The sequence below is a fragment of the Strix uralensis genome, chromosome 4, assembly GCF_047716275.1.
Source record: "Strix uralensis isolate ZFMK-TIS-50842 chromosome 4, bStrUra1, whole genome shotgun sequence".
NCBI lineage: Eukaryota > Metazoa > Chordata > Aves > Strigiformes > Strigidae > Strix > Strix uralensis.
In genome coordinates this window covers 45,288,026-45,311,706 of record NC_133975.1, presented here as the reverse complement: position 1 = coordinate 45,311,706, position 23,681 = coordinate 45,288,026, and the positions used below count along the sequence as shown (strand labels likewise).

Genomic DNA, 23,681 nt, shown 5'->3' with positions numbered 1-23,681 from the left:
GTTGCTCATTACAGTAATCTAGAAGCTATGCTTGGAAAGAATGGAGCACAGTTCCTTGAAAGTAAAACCCCACTAATGTGGAAGAGAATGGTCATTTACAATTAGTGTGAAATTAGCAAGGAACAATGACAAATGCAGATCAACTTGTAGCAGTGCAGTCCTCTGTAGCAAAATGTAAGGGCTCACACAACTGTGCTATAGGATTCTGTCATGCAACAGGTATCTTGGAGATACTGCAATCCTCTTTCAGGCTATCAAAGTCCATGATATGAACTTCTTTAAAAAGAGCATTTAAGTTCCTTTATGCTTTTTCCACCATGAAATCTATAATTTGTGCTTACAATAATTCAGACAGAAGATATTATGCATTCTCTGTCAGTATTACTGCCAAAGACATGGTGGTACGTTTACTCATTTAAAAAAACACATTGTGTGTAATAATGGGTTCTGCTTCAAGTTGTGTAAATCACCCAAACTGTGATACGGGACTCTTCATACATTCACCTTGTACTGAGAGAGGATGAAAAATTAAGGAATATCAAAACCCATGTGAAAGAACATTCAATTTAAATGAAAGATATTAAATAGACATTTATAATTCAAAAGGATAAAATATTATATTACATATTATGTAAATTGATACTCAGTTTGTGAAATATATTTCAAAATCACAAACTGAGTAACTCAAATCAACAATCAGTAAATTTGCAACAATAAATTTTTCATCTAAAACTGTAGTGGATACTACTTTGACATGCTGGTGTCTTTTGGTTTTCATTTGTATTTTACTGAGAGGAGCCCAACCCGACATAAGAAATCAGTATAGAAATTGCATAAACATATAGTAAAATCAATTCTTTCCTTCTTTCCTTTCTCTGCTGTTTTTCATATTCTGAATTAGACCAACGAATATTATCACATAGAATATTCCAAAACGATCACCTCACTTCTTCCTGATGTAACTCAACAGTTTTATTAGCTGAATGCTTCAGAGACTTGTAAATAAAAAGTGTTCTAACACCTGCTCCAGGCTTTTGAGAAGCAACTGAGCCAAAACAAAAATCAGGCAATTTGTTCCAAGCCTGAGTTTCTCTGCACTGAAAAATAAGTCCAAAGTTCCCATCAGAGAATTTAAAATCTTACTGCTGAGAGAGCATCCCTTCTCTAAGGAGCTCTTGAATCATAATTAAAGTGAAGAAAGATAATTACAATGTGTTAGAAACATTTCTTCCAGAAAGGATTTTAACATAACCAGGCAGCCTCAGAAACACATATAAGCATAGCCTCATGGCTGTGCTGAACTGTACCTCAAACACAAGATTTGTTCCACTGGTTAACCACAACAGAAAGAATTTAATCCACCAGATCCTTCTCAGACTAGCTTTCCTCTTAAATTATACACATATTTAGGAAGACATAACAAGTTTACCAAAAAAATCTACAGCGCACAGAAATAAGCAGTGGCAAATAGGTAATGAACAAGGTCACGTTCTTCATTTACATAGACAAGATAATTCTAATTCTGAAATCCAGAACACTGCACATGACTATCTCTTACAAAGAATAATAAAGTTGCCTCTACTACCAGCACCACAGGAAATGGGTGGGAAAATCTAAGGTTTAAAAATATTCCCTGAAGACAGCCACAGCTGACTGTCAATCAGGAGTACCAGGAAACAGGCAGACAGAATTGGGCAGAGTACAAAAGGGTGAGAGTACAAAACGATGCGAGATTACTTTCAAAAACCTTCAATTAACTCAGTGCTTACCCCAGAAGTGGGATATTTAAGATGACCGTAATGAGCTGGAAAAGAACACAGAGATGGACCAGCAAATTAGTTTGAGCAAATGCTCTCTCTCCCTCCTACCCACCAACCAAAATGGTGCAGGCATGGCACAGAAGTGCTAAGGGGTAAAGCACAGTGTCTTACGGGGACAAGGGGCAGTGGGAGCTATAGCCCTACTACACTTAGTTTTCACTGTTCGTGTACTCTTGCCCACATATAAAACAGTAATTTATTCAGTGCTGGGTCAGGTTAACAGAACGAAAGTGCAGGATTTTCCCTTACTCCTGCCATATTGATGAAATACTCCATTATAAATGTAAAAAAAAAAAAAAAAAAAAAGACTTTCACAGGTAGAGCTACATGATTTTATAGTTCCATGAAAATAATTTGTAAACATTCCAGTTGGATTAATTTTATAATAGTACATGTACAGAAACATATTGGCCAGCCACTGTTTTTTCTTAGTAATGTATTACAGTAGACTTTACAAATAATTTCATATTGAAATTGTATCTAAATATTTTAAGTTTTGTCCTTTCATTTGCCTGAAATAGTTTATTACTGAAACTCTTAACATAAACATATATGCAAGATAAGTCCTTGCAACATGTTAAATTTCTGTGCTCTCAATGGACAGAAGAAGTGAATGGTAAAATTGAAGTGTTGATTTCTCCCCACCCCTGTAGGGAATGTTTGATTTTAAAAACTATAGATTGAATAGGTATATACTAACTAGTATCTGGTAAATAACAAACCAACCAAAGCCATGCCTTCTCCTTATGTCTAGGTAAGACATATTCGATGTTCAACAATTCAGTTTAATCTGTAATACCATGTAATTCAGAGTTAATGTACCTAGTATGCAAAACTGCCCAAGCTTACACTGCAAACCTCCAGGTGTCCTCTCTGAATAAACAACTTAAGAGCATTATGAAATATGAATCTCTATTTGCAGAATCTTTGCTATATTCCATTTCACAAATAGGATGGTACAAAATCCAGTGATATCAGGGAACACCTACTCTGCTCTAGGACAGGAGCTCCATATCAACCAAGGGTGGCACACATACTGTAACTATTAAAATGTAGCGCTCTGTTTTACCCTTTTTAGCTTATTCATACAGGCAAATGAAAGCAGTAAAAGACAATGTTTTGATTACTGTAATTTATATTTTTAGATAAAGACTAGAAATTTTTTGGTCAATTGAAATTTTTATTGTGTGCAAGATCTGACACTGCACAGAACTCAACTTTTGCCTTTGGTAGGTAGTTTATATCACCTAGAAGCTTCCAATCTTGTCTTGAGGTGCGACATTTGTTACTATTAATTTGTGCCATGCAATATTAACCCGAAAAGTCAGGTGTTTGCTTTTCTATGTATATACACGCATATATACCCTCCTGTTTTTCAAAAAATGCATTTTGAATCGGACAACAAACTGGAAACTCAATTTCCAATCAAATGTCTTTCAGCACTTGAAAAGCTTCACTGGCAGGTAGCTTCACATAGAAAAATTGATCCAAAAGAATGAATGATGGTATACATCAGAAAAAGATTAAGTGCATGCCTGAAAACCTTGCTTTTCAACTTACTACTTAAAAAGGTGCAAGTACCCCTTTCTAATAAGCATCTACACTGATGTCTGCAGAAATTACTTCAAAATAAATGTTAGTCACTGCCATATTTCTGGTGTCAGTGAATATACTCATGCTTTGTCACAGTGTAACCCATGTAAAGGACTTAAAAAAGCAGAAGTAGTAATATCAAATACAACATAGATTTACAGTAATTATAACTACAGACATGCATTTAAAACTCCTAGTGAAAATAATACATACAATTCAGTGTGATCAGGCTGGTAAGTATATAACTACATACTTTTTTAAAATAGGCAGCAAGTCAGGAAGATATTCAGCTATATCCTACAGCAGGCTGGATATATTCTACACATTTTCCTGCACTTTTTATTCCTTTTTAATGTAAAAGAGCAGAACCTAGCATATAACTAGTTTCTTTAATTAAAAATCACAGGATTCTTTTTACAGCTCTGCAAAGAAAAGTTTTACAGTGTGTACCCCACAGGCAATAATACAGTCAGGAAGGGGCTTAAGGATACTGTGCTTGCACTGGATGCAAAATATTTAATCTTTAGATACAAACATAATACACGGCAGAGGTTTAGGTTGGGATCCAAACAATTATGGAGTTTTTATCTTTTACCTCCTGTATATCCTGGCTTTTTTTGGCATAGATTTCACCCACATCTGAACCAAAAATACAGACAAAAGGGGGTTAAAAACCAAAGAATTCCAGTCCAAATCACATTTTGCCTTTTCATAAAGTTTTCCTTCTCCATTTCCTAGAAACTAAAAAGCATCTAGATATAGTGTCTTGACTTCAGTGAACCATGAATCCCTGTAGAAGGAATTCAGAGTTCAGTCCGAAATGATGACACATTCATAGCTTTACACATTACATCTGTTAATATTTAGGTAGGGCAAGGGAAGAAAAATCAAGCAATAATTCTATCTTAAGCCAAAGTGTTAACGTAACATTAAGCAGTTGTGGAAAGCGGGTGAAAAAAATGCAGCTGTTGTTTACTTATTATTATTACATCTATTACAGTAATGACTAACTGTATATTTATACTATAAGACAGATTTTACATGGTAACCATAAAACTTAAAATCTGATGTTTATAAAGAAAACATCAGAATATGCATATATGGCTAAATGGAGTAAAGTACTGTATTATATTTGATAAACTTAGTTTTCTTTAAATTCTATACATACAAAATACATTTCACATACCTTTGAAATGTTACTTGATCGACTTGTGGAACGCCCTGGGGATTTATCATTCTGGAAATCAAAATTAAAAGATTAAAAAAGTTATGATGTCATTCAAATTCTACCTAACAAGGAGTTGCGATTGTGAGTGCATAGTTTCTCTTCCTCTATTTTTCTTCAGTTTGACTACTGACTGTACAATGGAAGATGCTCAACAAATAAACCATTACAATATTCATGCAAATTACATCAGTAAAAGTTGGAAAAATGTTCTGTAAGAAATTAATGTTAGCACTTAATTACTGTTGGTTTATTTTGCAGGTTTTTTTAACATTTAGAGTGGAAGATTAATATATCATCACAGCTTCTCATGAAAACTGGTAGTCTTGTATAAGAGGAATGTTTCATGACAGATAATAAAATCTACCTAGTTACACCAGACACATCCCTGCTCAAAAAGTTGAATTCATCCTTTCAGGAAAACTAAAACAGTACTAGATGACTTCCTGGCCAGACATGTTCTGAGAACAAATTGTAACCAGTCATAGATGTAGTTCAATTTAACACCTACCCCTCCATCCCCTCTCACTCATGCAAAAAATACATACACACAAACGAAAACCACAGGCTGAAATCCATTAATAAAGTATACGTTGAATAGCTACATTTCTATAGCACATTTTTTTTTTTCTGGTAATCCAAAGGAGGAAGTGAAACAGTGGTTCAATAATCTGTTCAGTATTTACACTCCCACAGCAATAGATTCAGCTTCATTTACACTGAAAAGGTAAAAGATATTTCAGAAACAGTGCTCATCCCCTTAGTAAATGCACATATCTTAAGGAGGTCATATTTTTCTCAACACTGAGAATATAGGTTCAAACACTCAGGTGAAATGTTCATATAAACAAGATTGATTTTTATGTAGAAGGGGTTGAACTAGATACCATTTGTGCAAGTTTGTTAGATAATCTACTCGGGGGAACAGGGGGGACAAACCCCAAAGTAGACCTTCCACCTGTGCAGCTTAATTTGCAATGCATGCATCACTGTGGCAGACACATACATTAATAATTTCATGCCTACATGTCTATAAAAGGCTTTCAACTTGACTATGACCCACGTCTCCTCATCCTTCATTTAAAGAACTACAAAAAAATACAGAAGCTCAGTTAAAAAAGGCTAAATTTCATGCTCCATTAATGCACACGTCTAGTCTAGAAATTAGTACTGACCCAATAATTTGTAGCACAGAACAGTTTTGCAATGGCAAAAATGAACAAAAAAAACCCTTAGGCATTTTTTTTTTGCCATTTTTATATTAAAAAAGCTGCCTAGATCTGAACCCCAGTAAAAACATCCCTATGAAAAATAGTTCCAAACACACTTGTTTCATATACCTACTGTATCTCTCTTCCTTCAGACTGTAGGTAGCTTATGTTTTTGTTCCATCCCCCAGCATGATCAATTGTTTGCACTGCAAATACTAATATACTGAACTATCTCTCTTTTTACTTTGTCTTCACTAGCGCTAAAGTAACACAATGGACTTTTGCCCTCAAAAAACCAGCATCAGTGAACTCCCTGACTATACATCACTCTCCATTTTATTCTACCACACCAGCTAATTCTCAGCACTTAACCACCTTCAGGTTTGTGTGTCAGTTTCTTCTTTTTTTAGGAAGAATTTAAAAAAATAATTCTTCAAGTTATGCACTCATTTATTACATCTTGTCCTTGAGGTTGGCCCCGCTTTGAACAGGGAAGTGAACCCGATGATTCCTTCTGACCTGAAGTATTCTGTGATTCAAATATTACTTCTGTGATATATTATCTACTATAGCTTTGGTAATAAATTAATAATTGCTTATCCTTTCTAGACAACATTAAATATATACAGTTTTGAGTATCTTTATTTATATCCATAGAAAATACACTTTGGATATTCTGGGTCAATGTTCAGAGAAGCTCTGCTTTGACCTCAAAATAATAGCGGTTATGGACCCATGAAATTAATTCCCCTTTTGTGGTTAGAAATTATGAATGGGGATCATAGCTGAGAAACTTCCTGCTAAAAGCATGCAACCTTTATCCTCCATCACTTGGACTAAAGAAATATATTGTATTTTCTGATGGTGTAGTGAACTCTGCAACTCTAACTCCCTTTCTTTTAACAATCTGTCTTCCAAGATTCATTTTCAAAATCTGTTTCCTGACTACAGCTCTCTAGGCTTTTTACATGATCCATTCTTCACTATGGCACATATCTCCTCCAGTTTAGTTACAACAAACTCCTGACTAACTGAAAACTGCTACCATTTACACTCTGCAAAGGACTACCTCATGAATGGCTTTAAGTTGAGAGAAAGAGTGCTGGCTCTACAGCTTTGGGAAAAATAAATAAATAAATTTAATCATAATGTCCAAGTTCAGGTATTTCATGGTGATTTATTCTGAAGAGCATATAAATAAAACACAAAATGTTGCACTAAATAACCATACAGAAATTGAAGATAGAATTCTTCATTCAGGTTCACATTGAACTTGAATAGCTGTTCATGCAGAGAAAAAACAGAATAGAAGAGTTATGGCAAAATCTCTTTTGAAATGTGTCCTTAAAGAATGTCTGTGTGCTTTTATTTTAATGGTTTATGTTTACAAAGTACTCACATTGTTAAGAATAACTAATTCCTTTTCTTACTGTAAGAGAAAGTATCTTTATTGAAGAACATTTTTCCTACAAGCTTGCTAAACACTAGTAAAAAGATTTTTTCCCACACATTCAATATTAATTTACATTTGAAAGGTTATATCCAAAGAAATATATGTTCAAGCATCTATACATATTTTTGTACATCAAGGAAATATCTTATCATGTCCCTGGAGGTGTTTAAGAGTAGGGTTGACATGATGCTTAAGGATATGGTGTAGTTGGGAACTGTCAGTGTTAGGTTAACAGTTGGACTAGATGATCTTCAAGGTCCTTTCCAACCTTGATGATTCTGTGATTCTAATCAGATTATTTCAAAGGAAGTAGCATTCACCTTTTAGAGTTAAACCTTCTCAGCAGGAATTATTTAATGCCTGTAACGAGGGTTCTTGATCTCCCTTAATGATTTTTCTAAATTTACATATACAGAATTTTGGCCCTTGAGCAAAATAAAAACAAAATATTCAGAGGGATCTCTTGCTAAAATTCTCAAACTGTCTTTTCCTCCAGTCAACAAAACAGCTAAACAATACTCCTCCTGGCCATGATAGGTATGAGCTTTTGGGTTGTATGTTGTATTATGCAGTCCACACTGAAATGCTGCTCCGTATTTCCAGACATCCTGTACCACCAATATCTCATCTCTTCTGTCTTCTGTTACATCCTGCAAACACTCATCAGGTATCTCTTCAAAACTGTGATAGCACAGAAACCAGTTCCTGTAGCTATTCCACTGGAATATCAAGAAAAATCAGGCTGTGTTTGTAAATTTCCTAAGAATTCAGTTTTACCAAGATCATGTACAAGGATATCATTGAAAATGCAACTCATCCTTCAATATAAATTCTGGGAGGAAGACAAAGGAGAAATAATGCCATGAAATTTCAGATTATGACATGTTCATAAAACTGCTTTGGGAGGAATGTTATATGCACCTGTCCCGCCTCATCATACCAAGCAAACAACTCTGTGTGTAATAAGGAATTAAAATAATTAAAAATAAAATAATTGCAAAATCTCTCTTTTTGTGACAGTAAACCATCTCCTAAAATTTCATTTCTTCACAGAACTGGGCTCTTGAACTGATATTATTTGCAGTAACCAGCTTAAATTTAAGCCCATTAAACTTTCTGATGCATAAAGATACAGTTTTTCCCAACTTGCAAATGTGACTTACATTGCTGACAAACAGATTTTTTATTAAAGCAAGAGAACAAAACTCTGGCTGGGTAGAGAAACAGGGTAGTAATAACAAATTGCTAAAATGCTGCTGTGAACAGTTCAGGATCTCATTCTAAAGAGGAAAGTGGTAGATTAGATGGCTGCTTTCTGACTCACACTAAATATTCATATACACATTTAACAATTTTAATTCTTGCTGGGTAGCAAAGTGTTTTTTAAACTAACTAATCCATTTGTCTGGTTTCTTTCCTTTAGCTGTCCCTTGCTCTGCTCTGGCTCTGAGCATCACTCAGGCTGACCCAGGCAGCTTGCTAACAGATTGCACTTCATCTCTCTGAAGAGAGCACAATAGCATCAAGACCAAATCACAGTATCTCAATTCACAGGAGAATCTTAAACAACAACTTCTGTCACACACATACACCCAACCCACCCCCCCAAAAAACCCTTTGCACAAAATACTTCAGCTTTGTTTTCTTTTCTCTGGGTTCTAACCTTTGCATTCCAGTGGTACAACATGCTGCTTCACACATCTGCACACAGTCCTTGGGCTTACAAGTTCTATACGTGACTGTAACAGATTTTCTTCTAGAAGTCATATCACAACATATCACAAAAACAAATGCCTCCTAAATGTAAGCACAAGCAACACAGACGTGGGTTTGCCTGCCTAAAGTCCCTTTCCACCTAGTAGTCCCTCACTGCATCTGCCCAAGAGCCTCCTTTCAGCAGCTTTTGACTTCTGGAATCTTGAGTAGCAGCAGAATTTGCTTTCACTCTACAACCTGAGCTATCAGATATGCAGATGAACTCAACAAGCAATGTCAGTCGCTGGAAATCTAAAGAGCAGGAATTATTAAAATTATGTGTGATCTCGATATATTTATTTCAATACCCTAGCATGAAAATGGAAAGACAAAATCACAAAACAGGCAACATTTGCTTTAACTGATAAACAAAAACTCCAATGTCCATAATTAACTAAGACATAAACACACTGTGTAATTACTGAGCATCATGCATAATTTTACTGTGGAACACAGAATGTTTTCAATACCAAAGAACTCGCAGAAGAAAAGTCTGCTGGGAATACTAAAGACTGTGATGCAGATGCAACCGTTAATTAAAATAATAATGAATTATAAATAAGAATATTAATAAAAATATCAACAAAATGCATATAGTATAATATGTAATGTTTATATTATTCACATGTACTCTATCACATATATATAAAAAAATAAAACTTCTAAATGGATATAACTATCTATCTATGAATGTATTTATATGTATAGATATGTAAATGTATTCACTCTTTTCCTAGTTATCTGCTACTGAGCATGGCCAGAGACAGGATAACACTGTCTCCCACAGTGGGGCTATTGTTACATTATTCAAGAACTATTTCACAGCTTCTCGTGTTAGGGTCTAAATTATTAAAACAAATGCAAGTATATACATATTTATTTATGACTACACCAAGAAGATAATGACAATGTTACTACTGATAAAGCATACAAACTGACTCTTGGCCAGTTTGGACTTGGACAACCTTTTCTCTATGGGAAGGAGAGGCAGAGGGAAATCAGTTACTGGTGATAGCATCCTGACAACTTTCAGAATAACTGGCAATTTCTAAACAGCTTTGATGTGAGGAATTTCAGTCCTGGAAGGAACTCAAAGCAGATTTTAGTCCTAAAATAATACTGAGAAAGCAGCTCATCATGAATTGACAGTTATCTTTTATTATTCATGGAATTATTTTCTGTGCTGTTACATGTATCTATTTTTTTCATACTGTCAAATATTCAACAACTAGCCATATAACTGTTCTTATAAATGAATCATACCACTAAATTACCAAATATAAAGTTATTGGTAGTTAAGTTTGTATTTGAAAATGTAAGAAAATTTATGTCCCTTCTTTATAAAAAAATAACTTGCCATTCTAGTAAATTTTAGCTTCACTAAGAAGATCAACATTCATGTCACATGGCCTATAAGGTCACTAGGCAAAAATCCTGTGGAGAAGGTAAATCTAAACAGACTGAAGGTCTCTATTGTAAAGTAGAGCTGTGCAAAACCAACTGATTATCACAAACAAAGCTTCTGAGGATGCTGAAGCATTTCAAACACCATTCTGACTGTCATCTATGGAAACAGATTACACAGTCTAGTGTGGCATAAAGAAGTTAGTTTTATTACCCTGGAAATTGCATATTTTCCATATTTATATGTGGGTAGAAGAGTACCTAGCAATGATCAAGGAACATCCCTATTAGTGGGCTGTTGGGTAACCTTACACAAGAATAATGTGCAAGTGCTTTACTTGTCATATGCCCTGTTACTTATTTTGCACCTAAGATATCTTTGTGGCCAGATCTGCAGCGCACAAGACCATAAAAATCACACATTGGTACTTTCACTGCAATAAGGTTTGGAGTTAAACATTTTTTCCTCTGAACAGAAATCTACAATGCCGCCAACTGCATGGCACAGCCATAGCACCGTGTTACCTATAGCTGCTTCTTGCACTGGTATCTCTAGTGGGCTAGGTTCCCTTACTCTTGTATCTTACACTATCTTACTCCACATCAGTCTCACTGGACTCAGTGTAGCAGCTTTTCTTTAGCATAAGCTGCTAACAAGCATGATAAATATACCAGAATCTGATCCAACATCCTTTTGAGTTGAAAACACTAATTACAATTTAATGAGGCTCAGAGCAATTTCCATCACAGGCCAAGATGAGTCAATAGCATGCTTGCTGTTACAATATAAGGGTTTCACAGCGATGCTTCTACCTGCAATTACATGAACAACTTCCATGCTATAACATTCGGTTACTTTCTCTGTACTGCACAGATGTACAAGGTCAAAACTGTTTTAAAAATGGGAATAAATACACCATTACATTAAAAAAAAAATCCAGCACTGAACCAACCCTGAAACACAACACAGGCACATGCAAAGAATACAGTCAGAAACAGCACATACTAAACACCTGATATAAGTGCAATTTCTTTAACAGCTCACGTAAAGAGCCAGATTTAACTTTGTTGTAGCATACTTAGCAAAAGTGAAAACTTCCTAGAAATCCTTGGCAAAATTACAAACAAAATAACAATGAAGTTGGAAAGAAGTTCAACACAAAGCAGTAAACAGACAATGTATGTCACACAGCTGCCCTTGACTGATCGTGAGGTAAGAAGCTAGCCATAGCTTTTATTGGAAAATTATTTCTGGTAATGCCTACTACTAATGAGAAAGAGGTTAAAGGAACAAAACTGAAAATAAAAAAGGCTGGGATTTCAGAAGGTGGGTGAGCAAGAGTCTTACAACAAAGAATCCATACACAGCAGTCAAAGGGTCTTGCTCATTAGCACCTCCTGGTTTCTAGGAGCAAAGTGAACTTCTTCCTACTGCAATTAAGATAACCAGAATCTCAGGGTTGGAAGTGGCTCTAATTTCCTTCTGCACCTGCAGACCAAGAGGAGCCATTTGATTCAGTTCAGAAGCTGAAGGAGATCACATCCCTTCCCTCACTGAACACAAGAAAAGAACCTGAACAAATTTTAAACTGATCTAAGAACTGTCTTCCACATTTTCCTGCTGCCGATTATATACTTCTTCATCCAAGTCAACAAAATGCAGTGCAACAATCCAGCCCCAGCCCCACGTGACTCAAGGTTGAACAAGGTACCACAAGGGAAGCTTCCAATGTAAGTTGTTTTATGAAGTTCCAGTGTATCAAAAAAATCACAAATTGCATACATATCCTGCAGCAATAGAACATACTTTGGAAGGTATATTTGAAGCAGACAAGATGCTATCACACCCTGACTTGAAGTATGATATGTTTCTATGTCCAAAGTATCAAATTATTAAAATACCAAAGAGAATTGAGGGGATTCATAGAAACAAGTGTGAATAAGAAGTACCACTGTCTTGCATTGTTCAATACAATGCATCACATTTTTGATAAATCTCTCCACTTACCTCTACTAGGAGTTGAAACGTGTATGTTGCTCAGGATAGACTTATGCAACAAGCAGTACGTGGTTGTATGGCAATAGCCTGGTGCCAGTGGATCTAGAGTAATACAGCAGATTATACCTACTGGCAGAGAGGTTCATGGCCCTGCTCTTTTCAAAAATAAACCAGTGTTATATCACCCCGCTCATTTCCAAATGACACTATCTATCAGAAACTATGGACACCAATATCCTGACCAGTCTCTAGGTTAACATACTCTAACAAAGCATAATTTCACATGACTGGTTTCATTTTTTAGGTAGATGTGAAATTTCCATACACTCCTAGTTTCACCTACTGAATTCACCAGCTGACTGACAATGTCAGGATTATTTTTTCAAACTAACCGGGTTTCATTTACCCTTTAATTTACTTTGACCTTAAGAAAAATCACAAGCATTTAATCCAAGGTTGCTCTCTCTGACTAGGTATTCTAAATCACTCTTAGTATGCAAAACCACACATCTAAAATAGTATCCGACCTTGTTAACTCAGGAACTGTTTGCTGAACACCAAGCATCAAGCATAACACTGCATGAAAAATCTACTGTAATTAGCTGCCTTTGCTCTTCAGTTTATACCTTGAGGGGGGAAAAAGAAAAAAAAAGAAAAAAGGCTGCCAAAATGACAGTTCCTAGTAGCACTTTTCTAACAAGATACAAGTGATACCTGTCTTTATCCAAAGCTGACCACACTTAAGAATTAAAAGCTGCAAAGATAGATACTGCACAAGTGAAACCTGCCATTACCTTCTTATTAAAAAGTCACAGGGAAAAAGCATAGGAAGACTATAATTTAAAACCCAACATGCTGCTAGTCTGTACTCTAATGACATACCTTGGTATGATCAAGACGGATGGAATACTATTCACAAATGGAATTAAATGAAAAAATGTAAAGAGAGAATATTAATTACAGCTCAATAAAATATTACAAAAATAAATAAATAAAACCAGAAAAAGGCAAATATAAAGGAAAAGAGATGGAATGAAAAATAAACATGGGAAAATGTTTTCCCTGTTGTGTCAAAATATGGAATCACATAAAAAGTAAAATTTTCCCTATTCATACAAGCATTTAAAAGCGCTAGTTCTTTAGAGTCAAAAGAGTAACCTACAGGGAGGGAGAGTAATTGCATTAATTAATTACTGTTAGTTTCTCACCAGAGAACCGTGTGCATATTGACACTCAGTACAAGGCTCTAACGTCTCTGACACAGTGTCTATAGAAGATTTACTTGTTACATTTAGAAACAAATCTTGGTCTACAAACATCTTACTAATGTTTTTGTTTCCCACTGCTATTTGCCAAGATACTTCAGCAAAATACAGTGCTTTTTATTATTATTGTATCAATGTCTAACTACAGCCTGTTTAATTTCTGCCACCTCACTACATTAATCAGAGCACTTTAGTTATAACTGGTAGCAATATGATTTGTGATAGATTTCCACATGCCAAAACCACGTTCTGCTTCTTGGTTGCTAATGTCTAAATTACCTGGCAATTAAAAACAACCTGCATGATTGCACTAACACTTGATTTGCATTCATTTATTAGTGGAGACATGCTATGGGAGATTTTGTGTTTGGGTGTTGTTCATAAAGATACCTTACCTTGGAAAATTACAAATGTTATTTTCATACCTTTTTTCTTGGCATTACTCAGCTATAGAAAAGGAAGACAAACACCAATTTCTTTCTTTTTTCTTTTTTTTTTTTTTTTTTTCCTGTAAAATACAAATGCATCAGTCTGCAGGCTTTACTTTGTCAATCTGTTTCACTAATGTATGACTGTCAGTTCAGCTTTAGTTTATTACTTGTACATAGGTGTTACACATATATGTCATTGTATATCTCTTTGTTTCAAATATGAAATAAACCAAGTTCTAATTATCACTTATTTTCACACTGTGTTACCCTCCCCACGGAGCAAGAAAGTGAAATAGAATCCTCCTCACTATGGCATCAAATTATCATTTTGTATCTCTTCTATTATGCAACACAAGAAATTTCACTGCAGCACTCCTAAATCAAATGGTTCTATCATTTACACATTAGTATCATTTATAGATACTGTATTTAAGCATTTCCATCCCTGATCAGTAAAAATCTGTTTTTTCGTTCTATCTTGTATAGCATGATAGAACTTTAGTACACTAGACACTATATTTATTTTTCAAAGCACCCAGTACATAATGAAACTTTGCTTTTCCATAAGACTCTCAGTGAGTCTGAAAAGATGACTTGGTCTTTTCATTACCATGTTGAACTTCAATCAATGTTTGTTCAATTATCAGTCTGAATGCTCTTTATTTTTTTCTTAGGAGTGACATCCTTTCCTCATCTTTCAGGATGTTTCCCCAAAAATCTGGTCTCTGCAATGATTCTCTCTTGTAAGAACACTCTTGGTGGTCACTATACAAATTTCAGCAAATAGTTGTAAGGACAGGAATTTTTTTACAAGTAAGTAGACACGGTCTGTGGACCGTGTAATGCATTTTTTAATTCATAGCATGATATACGTTCAGTTTTCTCTTTAAGTATGACTATATGACTATATTTCATAAAGTAACTTGTTTCAGAAGCCAGAATATCAGAGGTCACTTTGTTGTCTGCCAGTTATTGTGACCTGCTGGATTCCAGTCAATTAGTGCCAGAGATAAAAGACTCTGGGTGGCCAAGCACTTGTCTAACAGCCAAATATTTATCAAAGGACAAAAGATTAATTAAATACACAAAGTCAAAGTGCATCAATTACAACAGAGCTATAAAACATTACTTGATTATGTGCTGTATGGTCAAATATCACCATTTTTATACCTTTTATCTGATTACAAGTTTTATGTCTTCAGTGTCCCTTTAACTCAAACTCCTCGAAGTAAAAGGGAAAATAAAAGGAAATAGCATTTCCCCCAGTCCTCTAAAGGATAGCCAAGCATTCAAATCTTTTAAAGTACAGGTGCCACCTTTCATTGGCCAATTTGATTCATTATTCAGCCTAAACCCACTGTTCTCCAACTTCAACAAGAATAGGAGCAAAACTATAAATAAGTAAGTTCTTGACTACAAATCGGAAGAGCTAATAGTGCTAACTAAAAAATAATGGAAACAGAACTAGACAAAGAACAACACTGTTTGATTATATGCCTGGCTTCTGATATGCAGCAAAGCTGTATCTCAAGGATCTCCATGTGCATAAGCAAAATAGTAGAGCTCACAGAAAATACTGACGTTAGATAAGAGTAGGATTAAGAGAATTTATGTTGAATCCTGGTGGTCAGGGCTGCTACTGCCAGATGCAGCTGAAAAATCAGAAATCAGCTGAATAATTTAATTCTGGTACCAGCAGGCCCAAATTCAAAGGCCCATAACTCTTAGTGCTATGGGCTTAGCATGTCTGAAATTTTATAATCCCAAGCTGAAAAAATAACAAATATAAGGACATGAAGGAATATTATGCCAGTTGAATCCAAGATATGTATAGTTTCCACAGACACATTCATCAGCATCTTTCCTACCTCTTCTGGAAATCCCAAAATTCATCTTAATGCTAGATTAACTGAGGTTAATAAATAATTAAACAGTTTGGGACTTATAGTTTAATTTAATTAGCTACCCATTAGTTTAGTCATTAGGTAGTTTGTAATTTTCAACATAAATTTGAACATTGTAACTCCTGCCCCTTTAAATATCAAAGCAGCATATAAACTTTAGTGCCTGAATAACAAAATTCCTATAAAAATTCTTTTCAACAAAGCTCTATATGAAGTTCATGGAGTGATATATTTATTCACACTAAAAGGTGTAGAAAATTTGGAGGTTCAAGTTAAAATATGCATCTACAGCCACTTCTCTACTTTAGAACTAACATTGAAGTTAATTCAAATCTTACTTCTCTGTACTTTGATCCAGTGACCACCATACTTCATAAACGATGGGATCTACCACTAAGTTAATACAAACTTTCCTACTGTGAAGTTTTCATATATGCTATCACTGATCTTTATTACAGAAACAATCATTTTTGTTTACAGGTAAGCTTTGTCTGATTTGTTTCTCTAAAGTTACTGAGTCTTCTCATAAATTAATAGTAGTATATTACTGCACAAACATAGAAATGTATCATTTAGTCCAATCCTTTGAAGAGCTTTCATGACAAAGACTAGATCCTTACTTCAGTTACATCTGGAATATTTTAAAACAGCAAGGTTCAGGATCCAGGCCACAATTTTTTTTTTTTTTTTTTTTCCAGCTTTCTGAAATATTCAGTATAATCATTAGAGAAAGGACGCTGTAGAAATTACAATTAAATTGAGCTTATTCTTAGAACTCACAAGCCTACCTATTTTTATATATTCATTTATTCAGTCAGGGGATGGAGGGAAACTGTTACACAAAAGGTTTTTTGTTTTTTCTTTATAGCTACCCTAATATTTAATTAAAAGGCTAAGACTTGATCCTATTTTACACTTTAAGTAATGCAAATAAAAAGAAGTGTGGAACACAGTATACACCTATTTCTTAGCAGACTTGCCCAGCAAGTCACACATATTCATGACAGGTCCTTTATTCCCAGACAGACATGGCCTACGTATTCAGTCTGAAAGATGTCTTGAGAGATGGACATGTACTGCACACCATTTACTGACTACTCCTTCTTAGCAGATTTTGTGTTATAACAAATCTCTTGGATGGAAAGAGGAACAGCGAGGGGGAAATAAGGAAGTGGTTTGGGGAAAACAGATAATGAGGAGACGGTCCTGGAGAAGAGAAAATGCTACCCTAGTTTAGGCAAGGGAAGATTTTACTGTTGAGAGCACAATTTCTGATTCCAGATGTGACTAATAAATCAATGAATAGAAAAATAAAACTGAAATATAAGAAGCAGCTCTGCCAAGATACCTGATTAGCTATAATGCAAAGACATTGTAGGCCGTTGTTAATTCCTCCTTAGACCTTCATGCCTAATAAAAAATGTCCTTGGCATAATTAGGACAGACAATAATTCAAACTTTCCCAGAGTAGCTATAAATACCTACTTGCCAGAATATAGAATAGACTATATTTATTTTATTAATATCTGTTAATTACTGCATAGAATTTAGACTAATGTGTTGGGAGTAACATCCTGACACTGTAATCGACTTGAGTATTTGCACACAATATTCTATGTGTCTTCAAAGGCTCTAGTTGTTAAAAGCACCACTGAAGTTGTCTAGTCTCTTATTCATGAAACATTTTAATTACTGTCTTCGATATCAGTTAATACCTTACACTTTGCATTTTTTCCATTACTGCGAGCAACAATGTGTGATTCTATTCTATTCTTTTCTGTGCTTTCTCAGCAAGGAATCCTGTTTTGCTTAGTCACAATGTGTAGTATGAAATAACATTACACACAAATCATTATTGTCATTTTCTAAATAGATACTTTCTCTCATTTCAGTACAGTAGGTCTTCAATGTGATAAATGTTCTAGATTTTTAGTCTTTGGTGCACTTCCAGATTTCCAGCAGTCCATGTTGTAAAGGACTTGAAGTACAGTTATACTATTTTAAGAAAATAAACAATATTCTGCCACTTGTACCTGAAGAAGGTATTTACCTGGTGACTGATGCAGTGTCAACTGGAACCAGGTCCACTGAAGATCTGGACCATTCATCTCAGGTAGCAGTCCACACTTTGCAATATGATGCTCATAGAACACCCTCAGCAACACATTATCTTTCCGATTCTTGGGAACCAGGTCTCCCAACTCTCGCAAACATTGGCTTATACAGCTATAAAAATGCAGATGGTATTCAGGTGATTCTTTCTTAGATCTGAAAAACCATCTTTAGTTCCAACTGAATTTTTTTCCCTCATACAGAAACAGTACTCTTGCCAATTATTGCTATAAACAAGCGGAACAGGGCTTTTACAATCTGAGATACTAGAGAAGAAATTATTACAAAGAAAAGCCTCAGAGAAAGGATTAAGGATTCAATTTTCAGTCCTGATTTTTTTATTAAGCACTTAACTGATTACAAAAGCTGAGTGATCAAGCAAAGACAACATAAAGGGATTAAATTTTCTTTTTTTTTTTTACTTGCTTCCAGAGCTTAGGTTCCCTTAAAATAGCACACAATCCAATTCCACAAACTTTTTTTTTTTTTTTTTTAGCTTGGAAAGGCCATGCAACACCACCATAGTGAGCTGAAGAAGGACAGGTTAGGGAAAACGTCAACAGAGAAGTAGATGATTTCAGTATCTTCTTTGCTGTTCCCATTTCACAATAAAGACAAAGTATGAAGATGTAATTTCAATATTCCAATTTTGGTTGACCTTAGTTCTTTCCAAGCTCAACTGTATGCTTCACCACTTCAGTAATAAACTCTTCCTTTCAGCTAATTCTGGACAATTCTAATGTTTCCAGATATTAATGATCCACTATTCCTATGTGGCTCCCAGTAATATTTAAAACATATGGTTTCTTGAGTAAATTTCAAATATGTATCCTGGTTGGGAGGTTAATTAAACGATGATTCTATCTGTTTTTCCAGTTGTAAAGGTCAGAAGCCAGATTTAATCTACAATGAAATGAAATTAACCTTTTGCATTCAAAGAGAATAGATGTGCTAAAACTACTGAACTGTCATACAGCCAAGCACTACTGTACATAACAGCTTACTCATCCACATTAGAGACAGAGGAGGGAAGATAAGGACAAACTGACAGAACTTCTGAATATGGTGCCAATTAGCAGGATGAGGAATACAACCTCATAATCTGATTAGATGGAGAAATTTTACTGGTAATAAAAGATGAAAATATAATCCCCAATAACAACAGCTTTGATATGATTTCACTTTTAAAATCAGTGCACACATAGTCTAGTTGGAAAGGACAGTGAAAGTCCCCTCCCCTTCCTAGCGTATGCAAAAGACAGTCACAGCTACAGTCCCTGTGAACATGAACCAGCTCAGCCATCCAAATTCTCTCAGCCCGCACTACTCATAGTTAATACGAAGTGAGATCACTTTCTTCCCTACATCATGCTTCCCAGGGAAATTGGATTAAAATATGCTCAGAAGGCCCAGATAAAAACCAGAAGATTAAGTGTTACACAGATAAAATATGTTAAGCCTCTGTGATGTAAAGTATCTATAAGGCAAAGTATAATAGCTCCTTATATAAGGAGATGCGTGTGGGAGAGGAGTCATGTAAATGTCCCAGCTCTCCTTCCTACAGCTGACAACATTATATCCCTGGAGCCACTCTCTCACTATGATATTTTCTTGTGGTGCAAGTAATTGGCCTCTGCAATTAACTGGAAGGAAGTAGCACAGCTGGATTTTCTTCCCTTCTCAGGTCTGTATATGAGCTGCTCAGTAAGAATCTCCACAATGTAAGAAGAGAAAAAGTGAGATTAGCTCATAACTGCAGAAACATTACGGGACTCTTCCAGTTAAAAAACCTTAAAAGAGTCTGGCTGTCTGTCCCTCAGTTCTCTTACTGCAAAAATCAGCACCAGCTACAGGATCTAAAAGATGCAAGGAAGAAAACCCCATCCTGTCTCTGAGATGCTCAGTCAGTAGCAAGAATCTATTCTTCCACTTTAAACATAAAAAGAAATGATACTTTTACACCACTTCAAATCACTTCTGCATTTCACTGCAAGCTAAATTCCTGCTCTGTAAGTGCCACAGGACATACAGCTTCTTTGAGTTCATATTTATATTAGCTCTTCAGTTCAGTTTTACAGTGCACTTCTCCAAGGGCTAAAATTGGTTCTTTTGTGGTACTAAGAAAACATGACATGAAACAGGAGCAATGAAAAGCTGTATGCCTCTTACATGTACTTACTGGAATCTGGGAGTAGATGTTGGCATATCAGTAACATCCCTTGCATCCAAAAAGAAATGTGTTGTAATCCCTGTAGTTTATTTAGTTATTTAATATAGTCAAACATTCACCCAATAATCCAACAAGGTGCTCCCTTTACCAACAGAGTCAGGCATCCGAGTTGTGCACTGATCTCCATGGCAACAAGCTTGTATATTTGGCAACTAAAAAAACCTGGTAAATTAAGGGTAGTTTCCTTTCCTCTTTTACTCTCACACACTTTAAAAAGCATAAAAAGGACATAATGAGAAATATAATAAATGGCTCATGATATTTTTCATGATGGAAATGACACAAACCAGAACCACCACAAAAAGGCAGCATTTTTCAGAGTTATTTATTTCAACGAATTAATTATGTCAACAATCATGCCTGTCAAATGAACACTAGCTGGTGAATCACTAGTTTACTAAGTATGCATTTGTAATGTATTGTAAACTGCCAGCTCTGCTGTAACAACCACTGTATAGAAAATCCTCTATACAGTTTTTTGCATACTTAGGGTAGCCAAAAAAAAAAAAAAAAAAAAAAAGCACTTTCCTCCCAAAGGTTCTTTGTCTTTGCCACACCTTTGCAAATTCATCTTGGCCACCATGAAAAATTATTTTGTTATTAACCACTGACCATCTGTCTTCTTTCCTCTATTATGGCTATAAACTTCCTGTGAGACAGTTTATCAATTAAGCTAACCAAGACAAGCAAAAATTCCTTTCTGAGGCCTTTCTTTGTATTTAGCTGATAGAATAATTGTTGAGCAATGGGTGTCCTACCCAGGTCTGACTGTCTCTGCAGCACTTCATATTCTGTTTAGCACTGACAAGTCAAACTCAGATATAACAAAAAAGTATTATCAATCTAGATTGTACATATGTCTACTCAAATTTGCAGAGAAATTAACAGTAAAATTAATCCAAATGAAAATGACTGACATTCATCTATAACCCATTGGAGCAAATTCTTCAAGGTGAAATTGTGCATCTTGGCTCAAGCAGCAGCTAGACATTTTTTCTTGCCTTAACATCTGTGTATTGTTCCAGACTTCAAAACTTGAGACTCTTGGGTAAATTTTCACATTGAATCCAGTACCCTCTAGTGCTGAAAAAAATGAATGTACTGATCAAGAGAACTGAATGTTGTGAAGAAATTTTACAAAAAGCTGCAGTTGTGTTCATGTGATGAAAATATGAAGAAATATATCCTCTGGGTGATTATATGTGAAAAATATGGGCCAAAAAAAAAAAAAAAAGAGTCAATGAGCAACAATTTCTCAAAGGCATAAACTTTCACAGTAATCTTCTTTTTCCCCCAAACACATGAAGAGTGAGAAGTCTGCTGGAAAATTTGTATGGTCTCTGCACAAGAAACAACTAAATAAAATATAACCATTCAAACTAGAAGAGGGACAACTGAGTTGAAATATGATAGAGGGTCACAAAATCATAATGGAAAATAGAAAATTATTTTCCAGTCTACAAGTACAAGAACAAGAGAGCATCAAATCAAACTAGCTGGCAATAGGTTTAGAACAAAGCAAATACTGTAAGTGGCTAATCTTTAATAAGCACACCAGAAATTTTTGAAAGCTTACAGAGGATCAAAAAGTGACCAAACATACTTGCAGTACGTTCATTCAGGGGGAACACATTAAAGATTACTTCCTGGCCAGAAACTCCTTGAACTACAATTTACTGGATGCTGGGAGATTATTATGGGGAGTCACACTAACAGCTTACACTCTTACCTTACCCTTCCCATAGCATTCACAATTAGCTGTTGTTAGATAGCATAGCGGACTATGTGGGCTTTTAGTTTGTCTTAATTTAGACCTTCTTACATTAGTAGACATAAGATGGATAATTATAAGACTGAAATTTGTCATTTCAATTACTAAGATGGGGATGAGAACATTTCACACAGTTCAATAGAACTGTTGTACAATATTATGTATGACAGTATTTCACTAATTCAGTCCTAGAAGATACCTTTGCAAATGTAAATTATTTAGCTCCCACTATCTTAAATAATAGTTCCTGAAAAGTCAGCAGCTCTAAAAACTGTAAGGAGATACATTTTTATGTAAATGTGAAAAGCTGAAGTATAATAAACCCTTCATGAATTCAGACTGTCCAGAGGTAAGATGAAATCTTATATGATCTGAAACCTAGACTAAGTCATCTGTATTTGCGAAAATTCCTGGTGAGTAAAAACAGTCTATGCACAAAAAAAATTTAAAGGACTTGAGATTTAGGCCTTTGTCTACAGTTTTGTCCAGAATTTTTCCTCACAGAGTAAATTGAGAGTAAATTAAACAGTAAGTCTTTACTTCTGCTGAATAACATTTTGAAAAATTATTACCATTTATAAGGAAACTAAATTCAATTATTTACAATAGCTGTGCAAAACCCCCATATCCTTTGTAAATGTGTTATAAATACCACATAATGTAACTTGGGTTATCCTTGATTATATTTTTAGTATAAAGTTAGTTGGCCAATTTGTCCGTAATGGAAAAAATTGAGCTAGAGATCAGCTTTAGTAACAGACTAGTTTGTCTTCTGTCATTTAGATTAGCCTTCCATTTATTCCAAACATCTCTTTCAGAAGTTTATTTTCTTCCTTTTAAACCATCATGCATGTTCTTACACAAGATGCTTCACCTCTGACAGTATAATCCCACTACTTAGTGCTTGGTAACAAGATCAAATACCGATTAGTAGAAGAGAATGCATGATAAAGCATAAGAAATTTGATAAACTATAAATAAGTCTAAGGTTCTCATAAACAAACATATTCTAGGCATTCTGACTGAGATGGATACCTGACTACCCACACATCCCTGTTTAACCTACTGCTTCCTTAAACTGGTAGGAGAAATCTACAGAATGCTCTATATCAATTTCTTAAAAAATAAAAACACAGGGTCATGCAGGTTTTCAACCATGCAGATATATGATATTTTAATCTTTATTTAAATAACATTTTTTAATTTAAAAATATTTTTAAATTCAAACAAAAATATTTTTAATTTAAAAAAATGAACAGCATCATGCCAGCATACTTGTATTAGACCAGTAGCAAGAAAACTGTGATAGCATCTGAGCATCCTTGTGACACTTAATATTTTTATCAAGTTTCAAAGCTACTATCTCTGCACATTCTGCTTAAGGTACCACTTTACACAGTTTATTCTTGCTCTTTACATTGAAAACTTAAAATTATCAGGTATGCAAAGTAGCAGACAATAGCCTTTTTCACTCTGAGGTACCAAAACCAGAAACTAAATCCTCAGAT

General features: G+C 34.9%; 1 protein-coding gene across 6 annotated transcripts in view; it reads right to left on the bottom strand.

Annotated features, from left to right (window-relative positions):
- The window catches only part of MARCHF1 (membrane associated ring-CH-type finger 1), a 250,495-nt gene that overhangs the window by 49,650 nt on the left and 177,164 nt on the right, over nucleotides 1-23,681 (bottom strand). For all 6 annotated transcript variants that reach the window (XM_074866556.1, XM_074866554.1, XM_074866555.1 and 3 more), the window contains one exon: nucleotides 4,600-4,650. In XM_074866556.1, the coding sequence (XP_074722657.1) occupies nucleotides 4,600-4,650 (51 nt within the window). The remainder of the gene's footprint in view (nucleotides 1-4,599; nucleotides 4,651-23,681) is intronic.